This window comes from Trichechus manatus, unplaced genomic scaffold (assembly GCF_000243295.1).
Source record: "Trichechus manatus latirostris isolate Lorelei unplaced genomic scaffold, TriManLat1.0 scaffold00064, whole genome shotgun sequence".
Classification (NCBI taxonomy): domain Eukaryota; kingdom Metazoa; phylum Chordata; class Mammalia; order Sirenia; family Trichechidae; genus Trichechus; species Trichechus manatus.
In genome coordinates, this window is record NW_004444000.1 from 1,781,256 (window position 1) to 1,800,314 (window position 19,059).

At 50.8% G+C, this 19,059-nt stretch overlaps 1 protein-coding gene across 1 annotated transcript in view; it reads left to right on the forward strand.

Annotated features, from left to right (window-relative positions):
- IGSF9B (immunoglobulin superfamily member 9B) overlaps positions 1-17,540 on the forward strand; it is a 50,134-nt gene extending 32,594 nt beyond the window's left edge. Inside the window, exons 14-20 of the mRNA XM_004379311.3 lie at positions 103-329; positions 1,158-1,242; positions 3,324-3,485; positions 3,828-3,873; positions 4,753-6,402; positions 13,907-14,028; positions 17,285-17,540. Coding sequence (XP_004379368.2) covers positions 103-329; positions 1,158-1,242; positions 3,324-3,485; positions 3,828-3,873; positions 4,753-6,402; positions 13,907-14,028; positions 17,285-17,493 — 2,501 coding nt within the window. The 3' untranslated portion in view covers positions 17,494-17,540. The remainder of the gene's footprint in view (positions 1-102; positions 330-1,157; positions 1,243-3,323; positions 3,486-3,827; positions 3,874-4,752; positions 6,403-13,906; positions 14,029-17,284) is intronic.
- The last annotated feature ends 1,519 nt before the right edge of the window (positions 17,541-19,059 follow it).

The following is a 19,059-nucleotide window of genomic DNA, read 5'->3' on the forward strand; positions in this document are numbered from 1 at the left end:
GCCCCAGGGAAACGTGCATAACCAGGAGGCAGCAGGGTGGGTGAGGATGTAGCAGCCGCTGCACACCCACCCAGTCTCTCCCACCCTTCTTCCTGTCTGCAGCATTCCCTATCACAACTCCAGAACCTCTGGTGCTGGTTACCCCACCGAGGTGCCTCACAGCCAACCGGACCCAGCAGGGTGTACTCTTGTCCTGGCTCCCTCCTGCCAACCACAGCTTCCCCATTGACCGCTACATCATGGAGTTCCGTGTGGGGGAGCGCTGGGAGACACTGGATGACATCATCCCAGGCACCGAGGGAGAGTTCTTTGCCAAGGACCTGTTGCAGGTGAGGGCTAGCTTTGTTCCACCTCTTCTTCCCAAACTCTGGAGATGATGACTTGACTCTTTCTAGAGCCCTTGGGACCTTTGAGCGACCCTACTCTGGCTTATGAGGTCAAGGCACTCTGCCCTTACTGTCATTCCCGTGTTCACCCAGATCTGCTACCAACGTTTGGAATCCTCAGATTATGGCAGCTGAAGCCCACAGACTCAGGGTAGCTTGCGTGGAGGGCTGTGCTGCACTGAGGGTTTTCCTGAGCACTGATATGAGCCAGTGCAGGGCAGGCTCAGAGCCCAGCGTGTATATTCAGAGCACTGGCCTCAGTCCTTGCTGCCAGGCTAGCCTGGCTTGGGCAGAGGACTTCCCAGGATTATCTTCCAGGTTTTCCCCCGGAGGGGCCTCTCCATTAACAACTTAGAACCCTGGAGGAAAATGTATTTTCTCTTTTACCGGCTGACCCTCTTTAAACTTTGACAAAGTCTCTCGCTGGGGAAGGGAAGCAGCTTGTTTGGTAGATACAGACGCTGTCATCTATCTTTCTGCCTGCCCTCCCTGACACTTTTGTTGAGTGGGGTACTGGAGTAGTGCGCGTGTCCCTCTAACCCCAAGAATGTAACTTCATGCTCGTGGCTTGAAATCAGCTGTGGTGGTGTATTTACACCACAGAAACTGGCAAATGCTACAAATAGGGCATTTTTCCTTCTAACCCCAGGTTGCTAGGCATTTACCAGTACACCCTTATCCATGAAAGGCCATGTGCAGTAGTGGAGGGGTCACTGATGGGGTCGGTAGTTGTCTTAGGTCTGCTGACAGGGTGCTGTCCCTGGGCTGCAGGACACCTGGTACGAGTTCCGGGTTCTGGCCGTCATGCAGGATCTGATCAGCGAGCCCAGCAACATTGCCGGCGTCTCCAGCACAGGTACTCTGGGGAGTTCTCTTACAGTTATAGGGATGGAGTCCCCAGAGCCAAACGTGGGTCTCTTTGTGGAATAGCTAATGTAGGAAGCGAGGCTGGACTGGAGAGTAAGGAGATCTCCAGATGAAATTGCATGAACTGTAGCATTTCTTACGCCCCTCAGACCCATGCTTCTGCTTCCATGAGGAATGATATTTTATCCAGCTAAAGAGACTAGCTTCTGACAGATTCTATAAGATACTCACAGAAAGAAATTCAACTAAGCTTCTCCTGACAGTAGTAAAAAAGAACTTGATTTAACTCCTATTTGCCATAAATTCTTTCCTCTAGTTCTACCCTCTGTAGTGGGGATGCAGTGGTGAATTGGAGAGAAGAGACAATAGGTCCATAGTATTTACTGAACTCCTATTACAAGCCTTTTTCATGGTTATGTTTGTTTTATTTAGAAAATTCTTGTTTGGTGTTTTTCCCTCACCTCTTTCCTCTCTCTAGATTTCTTCAGGATAAATAAAGCCAACTCTTTGGCATTTTCTCCATTTTTCCCCTGGCCCTGGTCCCATTTCTCTACATTTTTCCCAGCTATGTCCTGAAACATTGCCAGGTTCCTCCCCTATGAAGTGGTTCCCTTGGTATGGGAAGAGGCTTAGTAATCAAGCAATGGCACCTTCCTTGCACAAAGATCCCTGGGACCAGATGGCAAGGATCTTGGCCAAGAAACTGATACAGCAGGACTTCTAGGGTTCCAAAAGCCTGGTGTGGGGAGGACAGGAAGGGTAGAGGAGCAGGGGTGGGAGTAGGATGGAGTCAAAAGCCTGGTGTGTGTGGGGGACAGGAAGGGCAGGGGAGCAGGGGTAGGAGTCGGATGGAGTGAGATTTTTGTCATATACTAGGCACCAGTTTTTTTTAAACAAAGGTAACCCCAGTAGGCAGCAGAAAGCAGCCTACTTCTGTTCTCAGCTTCCCTCTAGGGAGGGGCCAGGGAGATGGAGGTTCAGGGAGCAGAGCTTGCAGGCGAATAGAAGACTTAGGTTTTCGCAGGCTCATCCCAGTGAACTGTTGTGTGCTCCTGATTTCATGACTGGCTGGCTGCGGAAGACTCCACAGTGGGGCTGAGGATGCAGTGACCGCAGCATGCCTTGTGTTTACTTGTGTTTAGGCCCCCCAGTTCCCTGAGCTGCAGCATTCATTTTCTACTCAACCAGTTAGCATGATTTGGATCATTTTTATCCATTATTATTGACATTGCAATAGATTCTGGCCAGATATATCACAATATTTGGGTTTTTCCCTTTGATGAACCTAAGCAAAAAGTGGAACCTCCTGCTTTGCCCATACTGTGAGAGATAGTATAATAGACTGGAGGCAGGAGGCCTGGGCCTAGTCCTGGTCTGTCACCAACTAGCTGTGTGAATTTGGGCATGAAGAGAGGCTCCACTCCTTATCTGTAAAACAAGGGGATTGGAGCCATGCCTCTCATGTCCCTGCCAGCTCTTGTGTTCCATACCTGGGATAAGCAGGAGATGCTAAGAAGCTGCAATGCCCACAACTGTAATGAGTTAACAGTGGATGGGTCTGAATTCTGTAGTCACAATTTCTCTCACTGTTACAGTGTTTTATCTCCAGGTGCCTTCACATCTGGTCTCTTGTTTTGTAATGAGACAGTATGGTGTTAGGGAGAAGACACTGGACTGGAAGTCAGAGCGTCTGGGTTCTAGTTCACTTGAACGCAGCAAATCATAGTTTTCCTGTTTAGAGAATGAGAAGAATACCATCTGCTCTGTCTACCTCACAGGGTTAATGTGAGAATATCTGCTAACATGTATACGTAAGGCACTAGACAAATGTAGATTATTATTATTACCCCCATGGGGATAAGATACAGACGTTATTTTATCCTTTACCAAGCTGTGCAGAAATTACTTGACTTCTGTAATCACCCCCACCCGCATACAGATCTCTTTGGTGTGAGGGTTGAGCCCTGACATGGTCTGTTATCAGAGGTGGGCAGCATCTCTGAAGACTGTGTGTCACGTTGGCGGGGGGGCGTTTGGGTGGCATTCTGAGTATGCCACCCTTCCCTGCAGATATCTTCCCACAGCCGGACCTGACTGAGGATGGGCTGGCTCGACCTGTGCTGGCTGGAATTGTGGCTACCATCTGCTTCCTGGCAGCGGCTATCCTGTTCAGCACCTTGGCCGCCTGCTTCGTCAACAAGCAGCGCAAGCGTAAGCTCAAGCGCAAAAAAGGTGGGTTTCCTCCTTACCCCCTGTGATGTCTGGCCCGGTTTTAAATGCCCCCCACCAGGAGAGGAGGACCATTTTTAGCATGATCCCCCTTGACACTACAGAAGCTGGGGTCTTGTGGCTGGAGCTGCTGGTGCTCCATTTGAAAGAGTGAGGGGGAAGGCAGGAGTGGTCGGGGGAAGTCTGGGTGAAGGCAGTGTGGTGGTGGGCTCAGAGATGCCTGAGGTGAAGGAGAGCTTGTTCGTTTGTTGTGTGGCTTCAGGTTGGTGACACGTAGGGGTGCAGAGGCAGAGTTGGTAGCATCTCAGGCTCAGTGGCTCTCTTTCCCTTTCCTTTTCCTTCCAGATCCTCCACTCTCCATAACTCACTGCAGGAAGAGTCTGGAATCCCCGTAAGTGTCTCTGACCTGGGATAGATGTGAAGTGTCTATCTGTGGTCTGTGGACAGAGGTGGAGGGCCTTGCTCAGGCCCACCACAGTTAGTTTCTGAGCTGGTTCTGCTAACTGATTTGCGTGTTAACTCTACATTGTCCACATGAGTGGAGGGAAACAGTCTTGTGGATAATCCAAACTAATGGATAATCTAAAAACCATTTTTCTTTACCTTTGGAATGTATTTCCGTAATTTTTTTCATCCTAACAGATTTGCCTTCTTCTGTTTTTTTTAAAATAATATTTTATTGTTTTCAGTGAAGGTTTACATAGCAGCTTAGATTCCCATTCAACAATTTCTACGCAATTGTTTAGTGACATTGGTTACATTCTTTACACTGTATGAACATTCTCATTACTTCTGGTTGTTCCGTTTCCATTAATCTAGTTTCCCTGCCCTCTAACCTTCTCATCTTTGTTTTAAAGTAATTGTTGACAGTGTGGTCATGAATAGATGATTTTTTAAAGGAGCACAGTACTCATAGATGATATTCTTTATTTTATGAGCCACAGATTTGCCTTCTTAATAGGTTTTGCTTAAGTTAATGTTAAAACGAGCTTGCATTTCTTGAGCTCTCACCAGCTTCCCTGGGGATGAGGTTGGAGGTGTGTCTAGACCAAGTGTGCTGGTAATAGGGACCAGCCAGAGTGCACGCAGAGATGCGGGTGTTCATCCTAAGGATGGGTGATGCACACTTAAATGGTTGGGAGTGGGCCGAAGCAGCCCATCTCTGGCCTTCCTCTCAGTCTTGTGCCGTTGTCATTGCTAAGAGAACAGGAAAGACGGGTAGGCTCTTTCTCTTATGCTTTAGCTCCTGCTTGCTCTCTGCCCTCTCCAGCCTGTCATCGGGCAAGGTGAGCCCTGAAAGCATCCGTACACTCCGGGCCCCGTCAGAGTCCTCAGATGACCAGGGCCAGCCAGCAGCCAAAAGGATGCTGAGTCCCACGCGGGAGAAGGAGCTGTCACTATATAAGAAGACCAAAAGGGCCATCAGCAGCAAGAAGTACAGCGTGGCCAAGGCCGAGGCGGAGGCCGAGGCCACCACACCCATTGAGCTCATCAGCAGGGGCCCCGATGGGCGCTTCGTGATGGGCCCCCAGGAGATGGAGCCCTCACCAAAGAGCAGGCGCATAGAGGGCTTCCCCTTTGCCGAGGAGACTGACATGTATCCTGAGTTCCGCCAGTCTGACGAGGAGAATGATGACCCGCTGGTGCCCACCTCTGTGGCTGCCCTCAAGTCCCAGTTGACCCCGATGTCATCCAGCCAGGAGTCTTACCTGCCACCACCAGCATACAGCCCTCGGTTCCAGCCCCGGGGGCTGGAGGGCCCCAGCGGCCTGGAAGGGCGGCTCCAGGCCACAGGCCAAGCCCGGCCGCCAGCACCCCGACCCTTCCACCATGGCCAGTATTACGGGTACCTCAGCAGCAGCAGCCCCGGGGAGGTGGAGCCGCCGCCCTTCTACATGCCAGAAGTGGGCAGTCCCTTGAGCTCTGTCATGTCTTCCCCACCCCTGCACACTGAGGGTCCTTTCGGCCACCCCACCATCCCTGAGGAAAATGGAGAGAATGCGTCCAACAGCACGCTGCCCTTGACTCAGACACCGACGGGTGGGCGCTCCCCCGAGCCCTGGGGCCGACCAGAGTTCCCGTTTGTGGGGCTGGAGACCCCGGCCATGATGTTTCCTCACCAGCTGCACCCCTGCGATGTAGCTGAGAGTCTGCAATCCCAGGCCTGTCTCCCCCGAGGACTACCCCCTGCCCCCCTCCAGGTTCCTGCAGCCTACCCAGGTATCCTGTCTCTGGAGGCACCAAAGAGTTGGGCAGGCAAGTCTCCGGGCAGGGGCCCAGCCCCAGCGCCCACCGCCACCAAGTGGCAGGACAAGCCTATGCAACCTCTGGTGAGCCAAGGGCAGCTCAGACACACCAGCCAAGGCATGGGCATACCGGTGTTGCCTTACCCTGAGCCGGCTGAGCCGGGGGGGCAGGCCGGTCCCAGCACCTTCGGCCTGGACACCCGGTGGTACGAGCCCCAGCCCCGGCCCCGGCCCAGCCCCCGGCAGGCCCGGCGAGCTGAGCCCAGTTTACATCAAGTGGTGCTACAGCCCTCGCGGCTCTCACCTCTGACCCAAAGTCCTCTGAGCTCCCGCACGGGCTCCCCTGAGCTGGCTGTCCGGGCCCGGCCGCGCCCAGGCCTCCTGCAGCAGGCAGAGATGTCCGAGATCACCCTGCAGCCACCGGCCGCCGTCAGCTTCTCCCGCAAGTCCACGCCATCCACGGGCTCCCCATCTCAGAGCAGCCGCAGCGGCAGCCCCAGCTACCGGCCCGCCATGGGCTTCACCACACTGGCCACGGGCTACCCCTCCCCGCCGCCAGGCCCTGTGGGGCCTGGGGACAGCTTGGATGTGTTTGGACAGTCACCTTCCCTTCGCAGAGTGGGGGAGGAGCTGCTCAGACCAGAGCCCCCCGCCCCGACATTACCTCCTTCAGGGTGAGTATAAGCTGCTTTCTCCTGCCTTTCTTCTGGTCGACTTCCTTCCCCCCATTTTCTGCCCTGCCCTGCCCTCCACCCCTTCCATTAACTCAAATGACAGGGCTTGTTTGGACATGCTGCAGCATCCCTTGGGAGAGGAGTTCTGGTTGGCATTGGCAGGGTGTGGTCATTGGGTGGGGGGGGGCTTAGCTGCCCAGGTACCCTGCCAGGAGCATGAGGGATCCTTCCACCCAGCACAGAGCTCTTAGGAGGCCCCAGAGTAACTGGGTGCATGGGCACAGATGGGGAAGGGGAGGTGGCACGGTGTATTAGAGCCGATGGCCTCTCTGAGTGCTCTGTCATTTGGTGTCTCTTGGAGCTGAGGGCCCACCACACCCCTGTGATCCTGGCATTGGGTGGCCATTCCAGGGGGTTGCCCAGAGGTCTGTGTCCAGCTTCCTTTTATTCCCTGGCCCTTCCTCCTTGCTAAGCAGGACCCAGCAGTGTCACTTCCCTGGACCACCAGGCCAGGGACCTCCTCTTCCCAAACTCCTGCCCTTAGCAACCCTAGTGAGCACCAGCCTTGAGGCCCCTCCCCGCAGCCTCTCCTAAAGGGGGTGTCCTGAAGGTGGGGAGACATCTCTCAGGCCTGATGAACGGTCTGCCTGGAGCCACACACCCCACCCTACTGGTGTGCCTCGCAGGAAGCTGCAGACAGACAGACAGACAAACCAGCTCCCAAGAGCAGCCCGACTGACAGCACACCCTCTAAACTGTAGCTGGTGTTCCAGGTACCAGTCAGCCTGGACCACTGTCTGCGCCTCTCTTCTCTTGTCCTTCTTCCCACCCTCTTCCCTCTCCTCCTCCTCCTTGCCCTTCCTTCCTTCCTTCTCAAGTCTCAGTCTGTCTACCTCTTCTCTCTCCCCCTCTTCTTTGAGGTGACCTGACCTGCTCAGAGTAGCCTGCCGCACCTCCAAGTGTCCCCTCAGTTGCTCCCTCTCTCTCTGGTTCTGTCCTTGGTCTCTTCTTGGTGTGGCCGCCTCTGGTCGGGTTGGGGGGAGCAGAGAGGCCCAGAGGAGGCTGGGTGGTGGTAGGAAGGGTGGAGGAGGTTGGGGAGGAGGGTGTCCAGCACTCTTCCTCATTCCCACTCAGGGGCCCTCGCTCCACTCCGCCCTGGTACCTGGGAGTGCAAGCCTCACCTCCCACCCTCAGCACCCCTGCGGCCGTCTGTGGGAGGAGCTGGGAGTGGGTGCAGGGAGTGGGCCGCTTTGTTGAGGAGGGCCATGTGCGGCTCGGCCACGTGCGGCTCGCAGCCTCTCACCCAGTGAGTACAGGAGATGGTGCGCCGCCGCAGCCCAGCCCTGTCTTCTGTGCTTTGTGCTGCGCGTTCATCTGCTTTGTCCCATCGTTGCCTCTCTGTCTCCTCTCCTCCCCTCAACCCATTCTCAGCTGCCTGTTGGTTCTCTGCTTTCCCGCCTCCTCCCCTCCCTCCCTCTGGGTGTGCGGGGTGGTTCCCCAGGCCGCTGTTGATAACTGCTTTGTTTCTGATTGATCTCAGCTATCTGGGCAGTGTTGTCGAGACAAGCCTCTCCTCAGCTCAATAGGTAAGGGAGCTCCCTCCACGGCTGGGGCAGGGCTGGGGGCGGGTGGATGGACAGGCGGATGGGGCTTCGCCAGGGCCATTGCTTCCTTTAAAGGGGAATGAGGGGACAACCATGCCATCTCCCTTCTCACTCCCTCTGTAGGGTTGGCAGCCTCAGCTGCCCAGGTACCCAAGGCTTCCGGGTTCCTCACAGTGTACAGCTTCCACAGCCCTGGGCTGCGCTCCGTCACTGCCTGGCTGCAGCTTCGGAACTCCATCCCCCCACCCCAGAGCTTCCCTGCTGCCACCTGCCGGAGCTTCTGACAGAAGCCCTGGGGCTGCATGCACTGGAGGGCTAGAACCCCAAAGTCTGCTCTGCATCTCTGTGTCCTTGGAGGCTGGACACCCCCTCCGCCCTGTTTCCCAGCAGCCACAGCCATAGTACCCGCCGCCGCCCCGAAGACTTGGGTCACACCCTCAGCTTCTGGCCCCCATTGCCTTCTTGGAATCTGAATACTATTTGGTCCCCTCAAGGTGTCCAAGGCTGGACCCTCGCCCAGCTCCTCCTTCAACAGCAGGTCTGTGAGGAGGCCAGTCTTCCTCAGGATCAGTTCTGACATGGTGCTTCCAGGCCAAGGATAGGGGCATGTCCCTGCTGCCCCATGCTCCTCACGTTCTGTAGCCTGCTCCTGATGGCAACAGGACTAGGGGGTAGACCTTGCTCTCTGTTTCATGTTGCTTTTAGAGCCCTCTACTAGCCACCCCAACTGGCTTGGGCCCAAGCACTAGAGAAGGGTCTTGGGAGGAGCACTGCAGCAGGGGAGGAAAGAGGGTACCCCAGGCAGAAGGCAAGAGGCAGAAATGCCAGGCGATGCCTCACTGGCATCTTTCCTGCCCTAACTGCGGTGGTGGCTTCAGGAACCTGGGCGTTTAGAGAGGCGCCAGTCTCTTAAAGAGGCTAGCTCTGTGGCACTCAAGATGTCTCTAGAAAAAGCTTCCTTTGCCACGGACTCCATTTCCTGTGCTTTAGGGACACATAATGTGGGTGCCAGGCGCTCGGTGGGATGAGAGAGCCTCCCTCATGGATACGTCTGGCCTCCCTAGGTGAGAGGTATCTACATCTTTTTCCACGTAGACATATCAAGGGAAGATGATTATAACTCAGGACTGAGTAAGAAGAATTGCCCGCCACAAAGAGCACTGCTTTGCTGTTTCTTATGATCTGTGGCTAGAATATAGTCAGCAGCCATGAGGCATGGATTTGGTTATGAGGCTGGCTGGGGGCACACTACAGCACAGGCTTCGGGCGGGGGGTGTAAAGGGGGCAGGAAGTGCTGCCTGCTCACCTGCTCAGGGGTCTCCTGCTGCCTCCGGCATGGGAGCTCCAGAGTACCCTCCTCTGCCCTGTCCTGCCTTTCCCAGTGACAATCCCTCTGTTAATCTCAGAAGTGTGATAGTGCTGGGACCAACTCTCTCACCCCAGCTCTGAAAAAGTGCCTGGACACCATTCTCATTTGCTACTTCCACCCACTCCCTTTCTTCAGTGTCCCCACTGTGCTTGATCTGAGAACACTGAGATCCCCTACACTGCTGTGGTAAACCCAGAAACCAGGGGCAGAGATGTGGAGCCATTGTCTCTTCCTGGGCCACCAGCACCCCAGCCTGGGAGAAGGTCGGCCCTCATGGTGCTGCTTGTGGAATGAGCCTAGGGTATGGCAGCTGCAGGGCCATTGGGAGCTGTGAGGCCTTCTCTAAAAGCTGTCTTCACGCTGCACCTTTGCATGTCTCTGCTTGGTCTTGCTTAGAGAGGCTGTGGAGCCTCTTGTCTACGTGTGTTCTCTCTCTTCCTTTCTTCTTCCATTTCTGTCCTCTTCCTTCTCCTGTAGTTGTTCCCCTTGCCTGTCCTTTTTCTCTCTCCCCTTTTTATCCCTCTTCCAACCTCCCTCTCAGAATGGGGAGTTGTGTTGTGTGGACTAGTCATTGTTGTGGCCTGCTGGGAGGCAGAGCTCTTCTCTCAGCTTCCTGCCGGAAACTAGTAGTACCCTAGTCTCACATCTTTATAGCACCCTTCCCGTTAATGCCTGCCATGACCTTGGTGGTACAGGTGGCTCTGGGACGTGCATATGGCCCCTTCTACTAGTGAACCCAGGAAGGAGCTCCCATTTGGAAACATGCTCTGACCTCACTAGAAAGACACTATCTTGTGGTTAAAGCTAGGCAGGTGCTGACCTCCAGACTCCTAGGTTTCCATTTTGCCTCTGCCTTGTGTATGAGTGACGTTCGTCTGTTCCCTACCCACAGTGCATAACCAGGCACACAGCATTTGCTTTCAGGCAGCTAAGGAGAGGAGGAAAATGCTCTTAAAACTACTGTTTCTGCTTGTCAACTGGGGGTAACTGGAAGGTGTATCGCTGTGATCAGCTTGTAGGGTGTTGAGGGAAGAGACTGTCTGGGTGGAATCTGATTTACATGTTCTGGTGATTCATCTGCTCTTTGAACCTGGCTTCTTCTTTCCTCAACTACCCTGCTCAGCATAGGACTAAGCAGATATAGCCTCTTGGGAACTAAATGGTCATGATTTGGGTTTTGTATGGGTTTTATGAAAAGAGAAGAAAATAAGAATTTTAAAGTAAACTCCTGGTAGTCGCTGGTCTTTCTGAACTGCAGGGAATGTTCCTGTGCCAGAGAACTGGGGTTTGTGTGAGATACAGTATGGAAGACCCAGCAAATTCTCCAGGCTTGGAGGAGGAAGAGGAGGAGGGTTCCTCATGCTTTAGAAGACCTTAGGCTGCTTGAGGAGAGCACTGTGACCTCAGCTCCTGGAGTGCTCAGGGTTGGATTCTAAGAGGGGCCTGCAGGGTCAGCCTCAGGTTTGCTTGACCACCTCATTCCAGGGAGATGATGGAGGTGCTTAACCCAAGCTTTCTTTGATCTGATGGACACCAGCACCAAATTCTTCATTACCTGAAAGACTCCCAGGTGGGACTGCCATGGGCAGGAGCGCATGGCCCCGCTTTCTATAAAGGGAGGCTAGCTCACACCAGAGAGCTTCAAATGCTGCAGGTAAAATTTGGTGGGACACATTTCATGTATTTTTTTCCTGTATACTTTTCTACAGGTAAAGACCCACATCCTACCTGTCCGTCACATCTTTCTCCTACCTAGGGAGAGAGTGTCTCAGTGCTTCCTTCGGGAACCTCTTGCCCCCGTGTTTCTGTGTCTGAGCACTGATCCAGGAGCAGAGACAGGTGGTGAGAGGTGCCCTGCAGTGGCTGCAGCGTGGCTGTTCACAGGGGGAGGTGGCTTATCCTCCTCAGTGGATTATTACTTTGGGGGAATTTTTGCCTGAAGACAAACCTGAGCCTGCTTTCCCCGTCTCTGTTCTGTCCTATCCTGACTCTGCCACAAAACCAGAGACTGTCAGGGATGACAGCAACTCAGGTGTTGCAGGGCAGATTTATTTCTCCAGTACAGTGTGGAAGCAGCGTTTTTCTTCTGTGTAGCTTCTGTTCCTGTCTGGAAAGCAGCTGAGCATAACTCTAGGAGTTATGACTCTTATCACATAGTACCTGGATTATTGGACAAGGAACTTAATTTCTGTAAGCCTCAGTTTCTCTATCTGAAAAATGAAATTAATACAGTATTTACCTCTTAGGGTTGTTGTGAGGATTAAGGAAAATTATTGTAGGGTATGTAAAACAGTGCTTGGCATGGTAAGTGGTAAATAAATGCTATATGATAAGAATGATAATAGTAATAATATGTTGACTGAACTAATAATATCATTTCTGGGAGCTTCACCTGACTTGGAAAATCCCTAGGAATTTTCAAGGGCACCCTGTACCAGCTTCTGTCATGCCCTAGTGGGTCACCCTGGATTATTTTGGAGAGCACTGTTCCCGGGGTTCGCTGGCTTGTCATATGTCTCATCAGACCATGTATCAGTCAGACTGGTTTTTCTGAAGAGGCTGTCCAGGGCCAGGAGACAGAGATGAACTAAACAGGTGGGTTCATATCGATGATTCTCCTCTCAGGTAGCATGATGAGGAGGAGGGTGAGGACATTCACTCAGCACTGGGAAAAGTTATGATTCCTCAGGTCCTAGTCATCTCTACCTTTTGCTTTCCTTCCAAGTTCCCTTTCAGTTGCTGCTGTTGCTGTCACTGCTGCTGCTGCTGTATAAGATCTTTGTGGGTAGATTATGGGGTTTGTGAAGGAGGAAGGAATGGGGCATTGGCATATGGGGCCTTAGGGGGCAAACCTTACTTCTGAATGGTGAGTGGACTAATTCTCTGAGAGACTGTATGTATATGTGTGCACATGTATGTGGTCCTGCATGTGCTTCTTGGTTTGGTGCCGCTGGAGGGCTATGGGGAATCAAAGAGTTGTCTTGGGCCTGAACTCTCAGGGAGCTTCTTAATACTCTCTGGAGTAAAGGACTATGGAACAATTGATAACCATCAAGAAGATGAAGGTCACTTCATCACCAAGTAAGGCAGGAAACCCCAAGGACCAGAGGCTTGTCTGCCATTAGTCTGTAAGTTTTCCCTTCCCTCCTTTCTGTGAGGTTATCTGATGTTGGGGAGGTGGGGCTTCAGTCTTCCCACTTCTCCATCACTTTTCATCTCAGATCCTTCTGGGGACTGTTTTTTTCCTCACAAGGTTGGCTTTCCTACTCCTTTTAACCAGGATTTACCAAAAACTTAACCTGCTAGAGATGGGGGAGGTAGTTGTGGGGTTGAGGAGAGGAAGAACGTGATTCAACTCAGTCCATCATAGTCCCAGAACATCCTTCCTTTCCTGATCATGTGCTAAAGGTAGTGCTGGTGGATAAGAACGTGTGACTTGTTTCTCTTTCTCCCCTTATTCCTCAGGCCCCAAGGTTTGCTTACCTTTAGAAGAAATGGCATTGATAACACATGTTCTAGATTTTCTTCCTTATGACTCTTGAAAAATTCTCCCAATATGCGCAGATGTCACAGCCAGCCCTTCTCGTCTCTCCTTGGTCCTCTTTGTCACCTGGGCGGCACAGGCTCCATTTATGTTGTCTGCTTTGTCCTAACTGTGCAGTTAATCCATCAGACAAATGGCAAAATCCGTTCCACAACTGGGATAGAGAAAGAGAGACCTATATACATGGGCCTCCTCTCCCGTAACCTGTTTCTCTGTTTAATCTTAAAATACGGAGAATCCACTGGGTACTTGTTACAGATGGCAGGGGCTTTGCAAGGCTGCCAGAGTTGGACACTAACATTCTCTACTTCCGCCGCCTTCTTTTCTCTTATGTGACTGAGGAACTCTGGGCTTAGTGTACAGAGGGTCAGGAGACACCCTGCTGAGAATGTTAGCATATGATAAGTATTTGTTGCTGCTAGCTGCTTGAGGCTTTGCCTGAATCCTGTAGATGGAAAAGCAGCAGCCCAGTGAAGGTGGGTTTTGTGTACCCTCCATCTCACTGGGTATTGGGTTTCTTACTTAGCCCTGGCCTTCTCTTTCCCGGAGAAGGAGGACAGTTCTGTAGGCCAGTTAATTGAGTTGCTTGCCTCCTGCTTTAATGTACCCTTTTACTTTTCATTTAAAGGTCTTGATTGTGATGATTTCTAGGAACTTCAGATGTTGACCTGACCCTTGCTCATCCCAGCTTGAGTTATATGTGATGGGGCTTACTATTAAAGTCTCTCTTTCCTTTCCTAGGGTCTTCTGATTGCTCTACCGATTGGTTTCCATTTAAGGTAGGCGTCCCACTGCTGGATCTTTTGACTGGGTTTTCTTCTTTCCAGGAGCAGTAGGAAGGCAGGTGTCAAGGAACCAACAAGGACATCTTGGACTGCTAGAACTGTATTCTGCTCTCCAATGGCTGGCTATTTGGCTTCCATCCAGCCCCTCTTCAGACGCTCCCTCTCTGGGAGCTGACCTGTGCCTCTCTACTTGTCCTTCCAGAACACATCCACCTGCCCCTGCAAATGCTGCTGCACCTGAGAGGCTGGAGGCGCTGAAATACCAACGGATAAAGAAGCCCAAAAAGTCATCTAAGGGCTCTTCGAAGTCAAAGAAACGATCCGGTAAATGGTGGCAAGAGTCCTGCTCCTCTTTCTACCTTGCATTGCCATTATTATGAGAATTGTTTGACTCAAGATCCCCCAGCCTCGGGTTTTCTCTAGAATTGAATCCACCAGCTTCTTCTGGTCTTTGTTTCTTTTCTAACACTAATTGTCAAGTAATACACAAATACAATTTTTATGTAAAAATTAGAATATAAGGTTAAAATCTCTGATTGCTCTCCCAATTCTGTTTCGTCCTAATAGGGGAACCATTATATCAGTTTGTGCGTGTGCTTTCAGAACCTTTTCTGTGCCTATATCTTTAAAAATCTATTGTATTGTTTTAATGTGTTTTTTTTTACTAATATAAATAAAGAACCCCAAACCCATTGCCGTCGAGTCGATTCTGATCATAGCGACCCTACAAGACGGAGTAGAACTGCCCCGTATGGTTTCCAAGCTGTGGCTGCCAACCTTTTGGTTCGGAGCGAGTCTCTTAATTAGTATTATTTTTTCCATTCCGCAATATGCCTTGGAAATATCCATGTAGCTTTATATATTTCTTCTCTATTATTTCAGGCCTTCTAGTTGAATATGGAAATTATGGGATCCTACTCAGTGCTAAGGGAGTCCCTGGGTGGTGCAACTGGTTAAATGTTCAACTAGTATCTTAAAGGTTGGTGGTTCAGATCCACCCAGAGGCATCTCAGAAGAAAGGCCTGGTGATCTACTTCTGAAAAGTCATAGCCATGAAAACCTTATGGAATACAATTTTACTCTGTAACACATGGGATTACCATGAGTTGGAATCGACTCATTGGCAACTGGTTTGGCTTTTGGTTTGGTACTCCATGCTTTAGGATACATTGTGGCATGGACTCAGCCTCTGCAGGTTGGCCAGAATTTTCTCAATGAGATAGAGCAACTATGGGAAGGACACCTCTATTGAAATATGTCTGATGTTTATCCAGCAGTGATAGGGACTTCTAAGATAACTCAAAATTAATTTGCTTCTTCTTTAGACTTTAGAAAATTCCTTAATACTCATCAAATAAAACTCTGTTTGTATTAGTAGCTTTAGGAACGTTTGACAGACTGTCAAGGAAGACTGCTAAACTGTTTTCTTTGCAGATCTTTAGTATCTACTGTATATACCAAAACCAGGTTCCTTGCCCTCTAGTTGATTCTGACTCATGGTGACCCATGTGTTACAGAACAGAACTGCTCCATAGGGTTTTCTTGGCTGTAATCTTTATGGAAGCAGATTGCCAGACCTTTCTTAGGTGGCACTGCTGGGTGGGTTTGAACCATCAACCTCTAGGTTGGTGTTAAATGTAAACCGTTTACATCACCCAGGTTCCTTATCTACTGTATGTATAGCAGCATAACTTTTGTAGATAGGGTTATGGAAAAGTGTCATATAGAGGCACCTTGAATATTTGGAAGACAATGGTCACTTATTATTACTTAATCTTTGCGTGATGCTATTTCCTATCAGGTAACAGATGAGAATACCAAGGCATAGAAAAAGAAAGTAAGTTTTTTAGGGCTAGGGTGAGAAATTGCGACTAAAAGCTGAATTTTTAACCCCTTTAGGCCCATTTCAGCTTAAAACCCATCAATATATATATATATCTACATATTGATATATATGTTTATCTACCTACCTACCTATCTAGCCACCCACCCACCCACCTACCCACCTACCTACCTACCTACTAATTTTTTTGTTGTTAAAGAAGTCACATCAGATGCCTATATTCTTTCTTGTTCTGTTTACAGTGGTCCTGTGACCTGCCCCATGTTGACAACTCCCGACTTCCTGTCTTTATCCCAGTGCTCTTCCATGAGCTCAGGTCGTGTGTTTCCAATGGCGTGGTGAACATTTGTACTTGGATGTTTTATAAGCCTTTAAAATGTGACATGTCCAGGATAGAATTACTGATTATCCTCTCCAGATCTGTTCTCTTCAACCCTTCCTCAGTTTAACAAATAGTGCTGCTGTCTACTCAGCTGCTCAGGCCACTTCATCCTCGATTCTTCTCTTACCCTCACAGCTCACATCCAATCCATTTGGTTCAACCTTTAAAACATATCCTGAATCTGACCTTTTTTTGCTGTCTCGACTGCTAAAACCCAGTTCTAAGTCACTCTCATCTTCTGCCTTGACTATTGGAGTAGGCTCCTAACTGGTCTCCCTGTCTCCACCCATACCCCTTCTATAGTATGTTCTACACACAGCAACCAGAGCAATCTTTAAAAAACCTAAATCAGATTTTCTCTTCCTCAGTTGTTGCATGTATATGCACCCGTGAACACACATGTGCACACAAACACACTTCTGATTAAAATCTTCCAAAAGCTTTCCATTGCAGCCAGAACAGGATCCAGGCTCCTCTGATGGCCCTGCCTGTCTTTCTAGCCTTGTTGTCCTCTCCTCTTGTTCACCCTGCTCCAGCACGGTGACCTTCCTTTTGTTCTGGAACGTCACATTTGCTGTCAGCTCAGGACCTTCACACTTGCCATTCCTTCTGTTGGGATTAATTTTCCCTCAGATCTTTGGAAGGCTGCTTACCTCTCATCATTCAAAACTCTTACCCCTTCAAATAACAAAAGCAGTGCCCTGGTCATTTGCTGCCACGTGGCCCTGTTTTATCTTTCTTTGTAGCACTTTCAGTATCTGAAGCATTATTTCTGTATTTTTTAAGTCTTTACAGTTTACAAACCCCTACCCCACCTAAGGTATAATGTTCTAGAAAGCAAAGGCTTATACCACTGTTTTCCTCAAAGGATAGATGAGGCAGTGGGGTGGCCCTGGGCATCCAGGAGGAGCCCAGGCCTGACTGTGTTGTAGATGATTAAACTCTTGGTGTAGAGATTTTCAGCCAGTTCATCATTGCTTGCAGAGGGTAGGTGAAAAATGTTTTGAGTCCCCATCCATTCTCAGAAGCCCTGAGCCCTAGGACCTAGTATGACACCTGGCACCCAGGGAGCACTCAAAGAGTACCTGTAGATTGATTAGACCTATGAGTCTACAGACAGGAAAATCCTATCCACCCTGCTTTCTGGGACTCTTATTAGCAGGAGGGGAGCTGAATCCAATATTGCTGCCTTACTGGTGAGGAAGGTGGTTTCTCTGCCCCCACACATGCAGGACTCCTTTGTTTCATGTTAGAAACCCAGAACATATGCCCCGGGCAGAGGAGAAGGTGTGTGTGTGAGGCTGTATTCTTTCTTTCACCCACTTGTTTTTGTCTACCTCCTCCCTTCTCCCTAGACGGTTCTGCCTCCCAGGCTCAGCAGCTTCCAGACTCTCAGGTTCTGTGGCCCGATGAAGCTGTCTGCCTCCGAAAGAAGAAGAGACACTCTCGCCCCGATCCCTTTGCCCGCCTCTCCGACCTGTGCCACCGCCAGCTTCCAGAAGACCAGACAGCGATTCTCAACAGCGTGGACCATGATGACCCAGGCCACGCCACTCTGCTGTGACTCAGCACAACCCCACGTGTTCCCAGGGCAGAATGCAGGGTGGAAGGGCAAGGAGAGTGGCATGATGAAGGCTGCGTGAGGAAAAGGAGGACGTGGTGTGCAGTGACATGTCCTCCTCTACAAGTGAGGGGCTGCCCTGGGCTGAGTTCTGAGGATGGCTCAGATCTTGGTCTGCATGCTCTCTGTCCTATTGAAGTGGCATTTCCTTCCAGGTCTAGGCCAGCTGGCCTTGTTCATGGGTGATGCTGGGGTAGCTCCGGGGGCCTTGGGCAGATGTTGGGAAGTGAACTGGGGTTGGGGAAATCTGCTCTCTTCACCAGATTGATTTTTTTCTTCTCTTCAAATATCTTTGCAAGTGAAGAAGAGGAAAGCAATGGCTTTTATTGCTCTTTGCTTTTGTTTTAGTTTTTCAAGTCCTGGAGAGGGCTGGACTTCCAGCCCCTCTTCCACACTCTACGTATATATAGATAGACACAAGTGCGTATGTCTGTAGTATGTGGGTTTCTCTATGTATATATATGTACGTTGAAGCAAAGTGCTGTTTATTTCTGTGGTTGCTGGTGGAAGGAGAATGAGATCACAGACACTTGGGGCTGTGAGTAGGCTAGCAGCGAACTGGCAGGGTGCCCTGCTGGCCGTCTGGGCTGTCGTTCCTCCTGAAACGGGATTAATGCCTTCTCAGCTGAGTTAACCTTCGTCCCTCTACTTTCTCCCATCCAGAGCAGGCATGGGGTCTTGCCATGACTACCAGCTGCAGGCTTTGGGGCTCAGCAGTGAGTTACCACAGAACTACACACAAGGCTTCCTTTTGTAGTTCCTGGCTGGCCTGGAAGGGGGCCAGGCCGGCATTATTCTTCCTCCCAGTTTGGCTCAGGCTACAGAAGTAGAAGCTGCTTAGCAGTGGGGCCAAGAGGCAGGCCCCTAGGGGCACAAGCTCAGCTCCCTTGTCAATCCTCTTGGTCCAGCCAGGGCTGAAGCCACCTGTGCTGAGTGCCAAACTGCTGTGGCTTTATTTATAGCTGCCTCTGGAGTCTGTTCCAAAGTGGCTGATTGGACCCTCCTTCCCTTTTGTAGGAGCCAATTCCCCAGATTGGTTAATTGCCACTGTGCAGAGGCCCCAGCTCCTTGTAGGCTCCTTCTTGTGCTCTCCGAGTTGCTTGGGATCCTTCTCTGCCCTGGAGCTTTCCTCCACCCCAGGCCCCAAACTCCAATAGGACGGGATCAATGACACCAGGGTGCTTCAGATTTTTGTGTTTGGCGGGTGCACTGGATCCTCCCTTTTCCTGCAGTTCTATTTATGTGGAACTGGCTGAGGCATGGGAGTGAAGGTGGAAGCAGAGAGCTGGTAGGGCCAGGGCTGTGATTCTTCCTCTGCCAAAATCTTATCCTAGTTCAAACTATTAGTTCCAGAAACTTCTGTGGAGCCATCTCACAGTGAATAAAAATTAATCTCTTCCAGTAAGATACAGGTGCTGCTCAGGAGCAGGAGAGAGGCCCGAGGGTGGATAGAGGGTGTGTTTGTTGTCTCTTCACCTCTTCTTGGTCAGGCGTCTGGCCTTCTAGCTG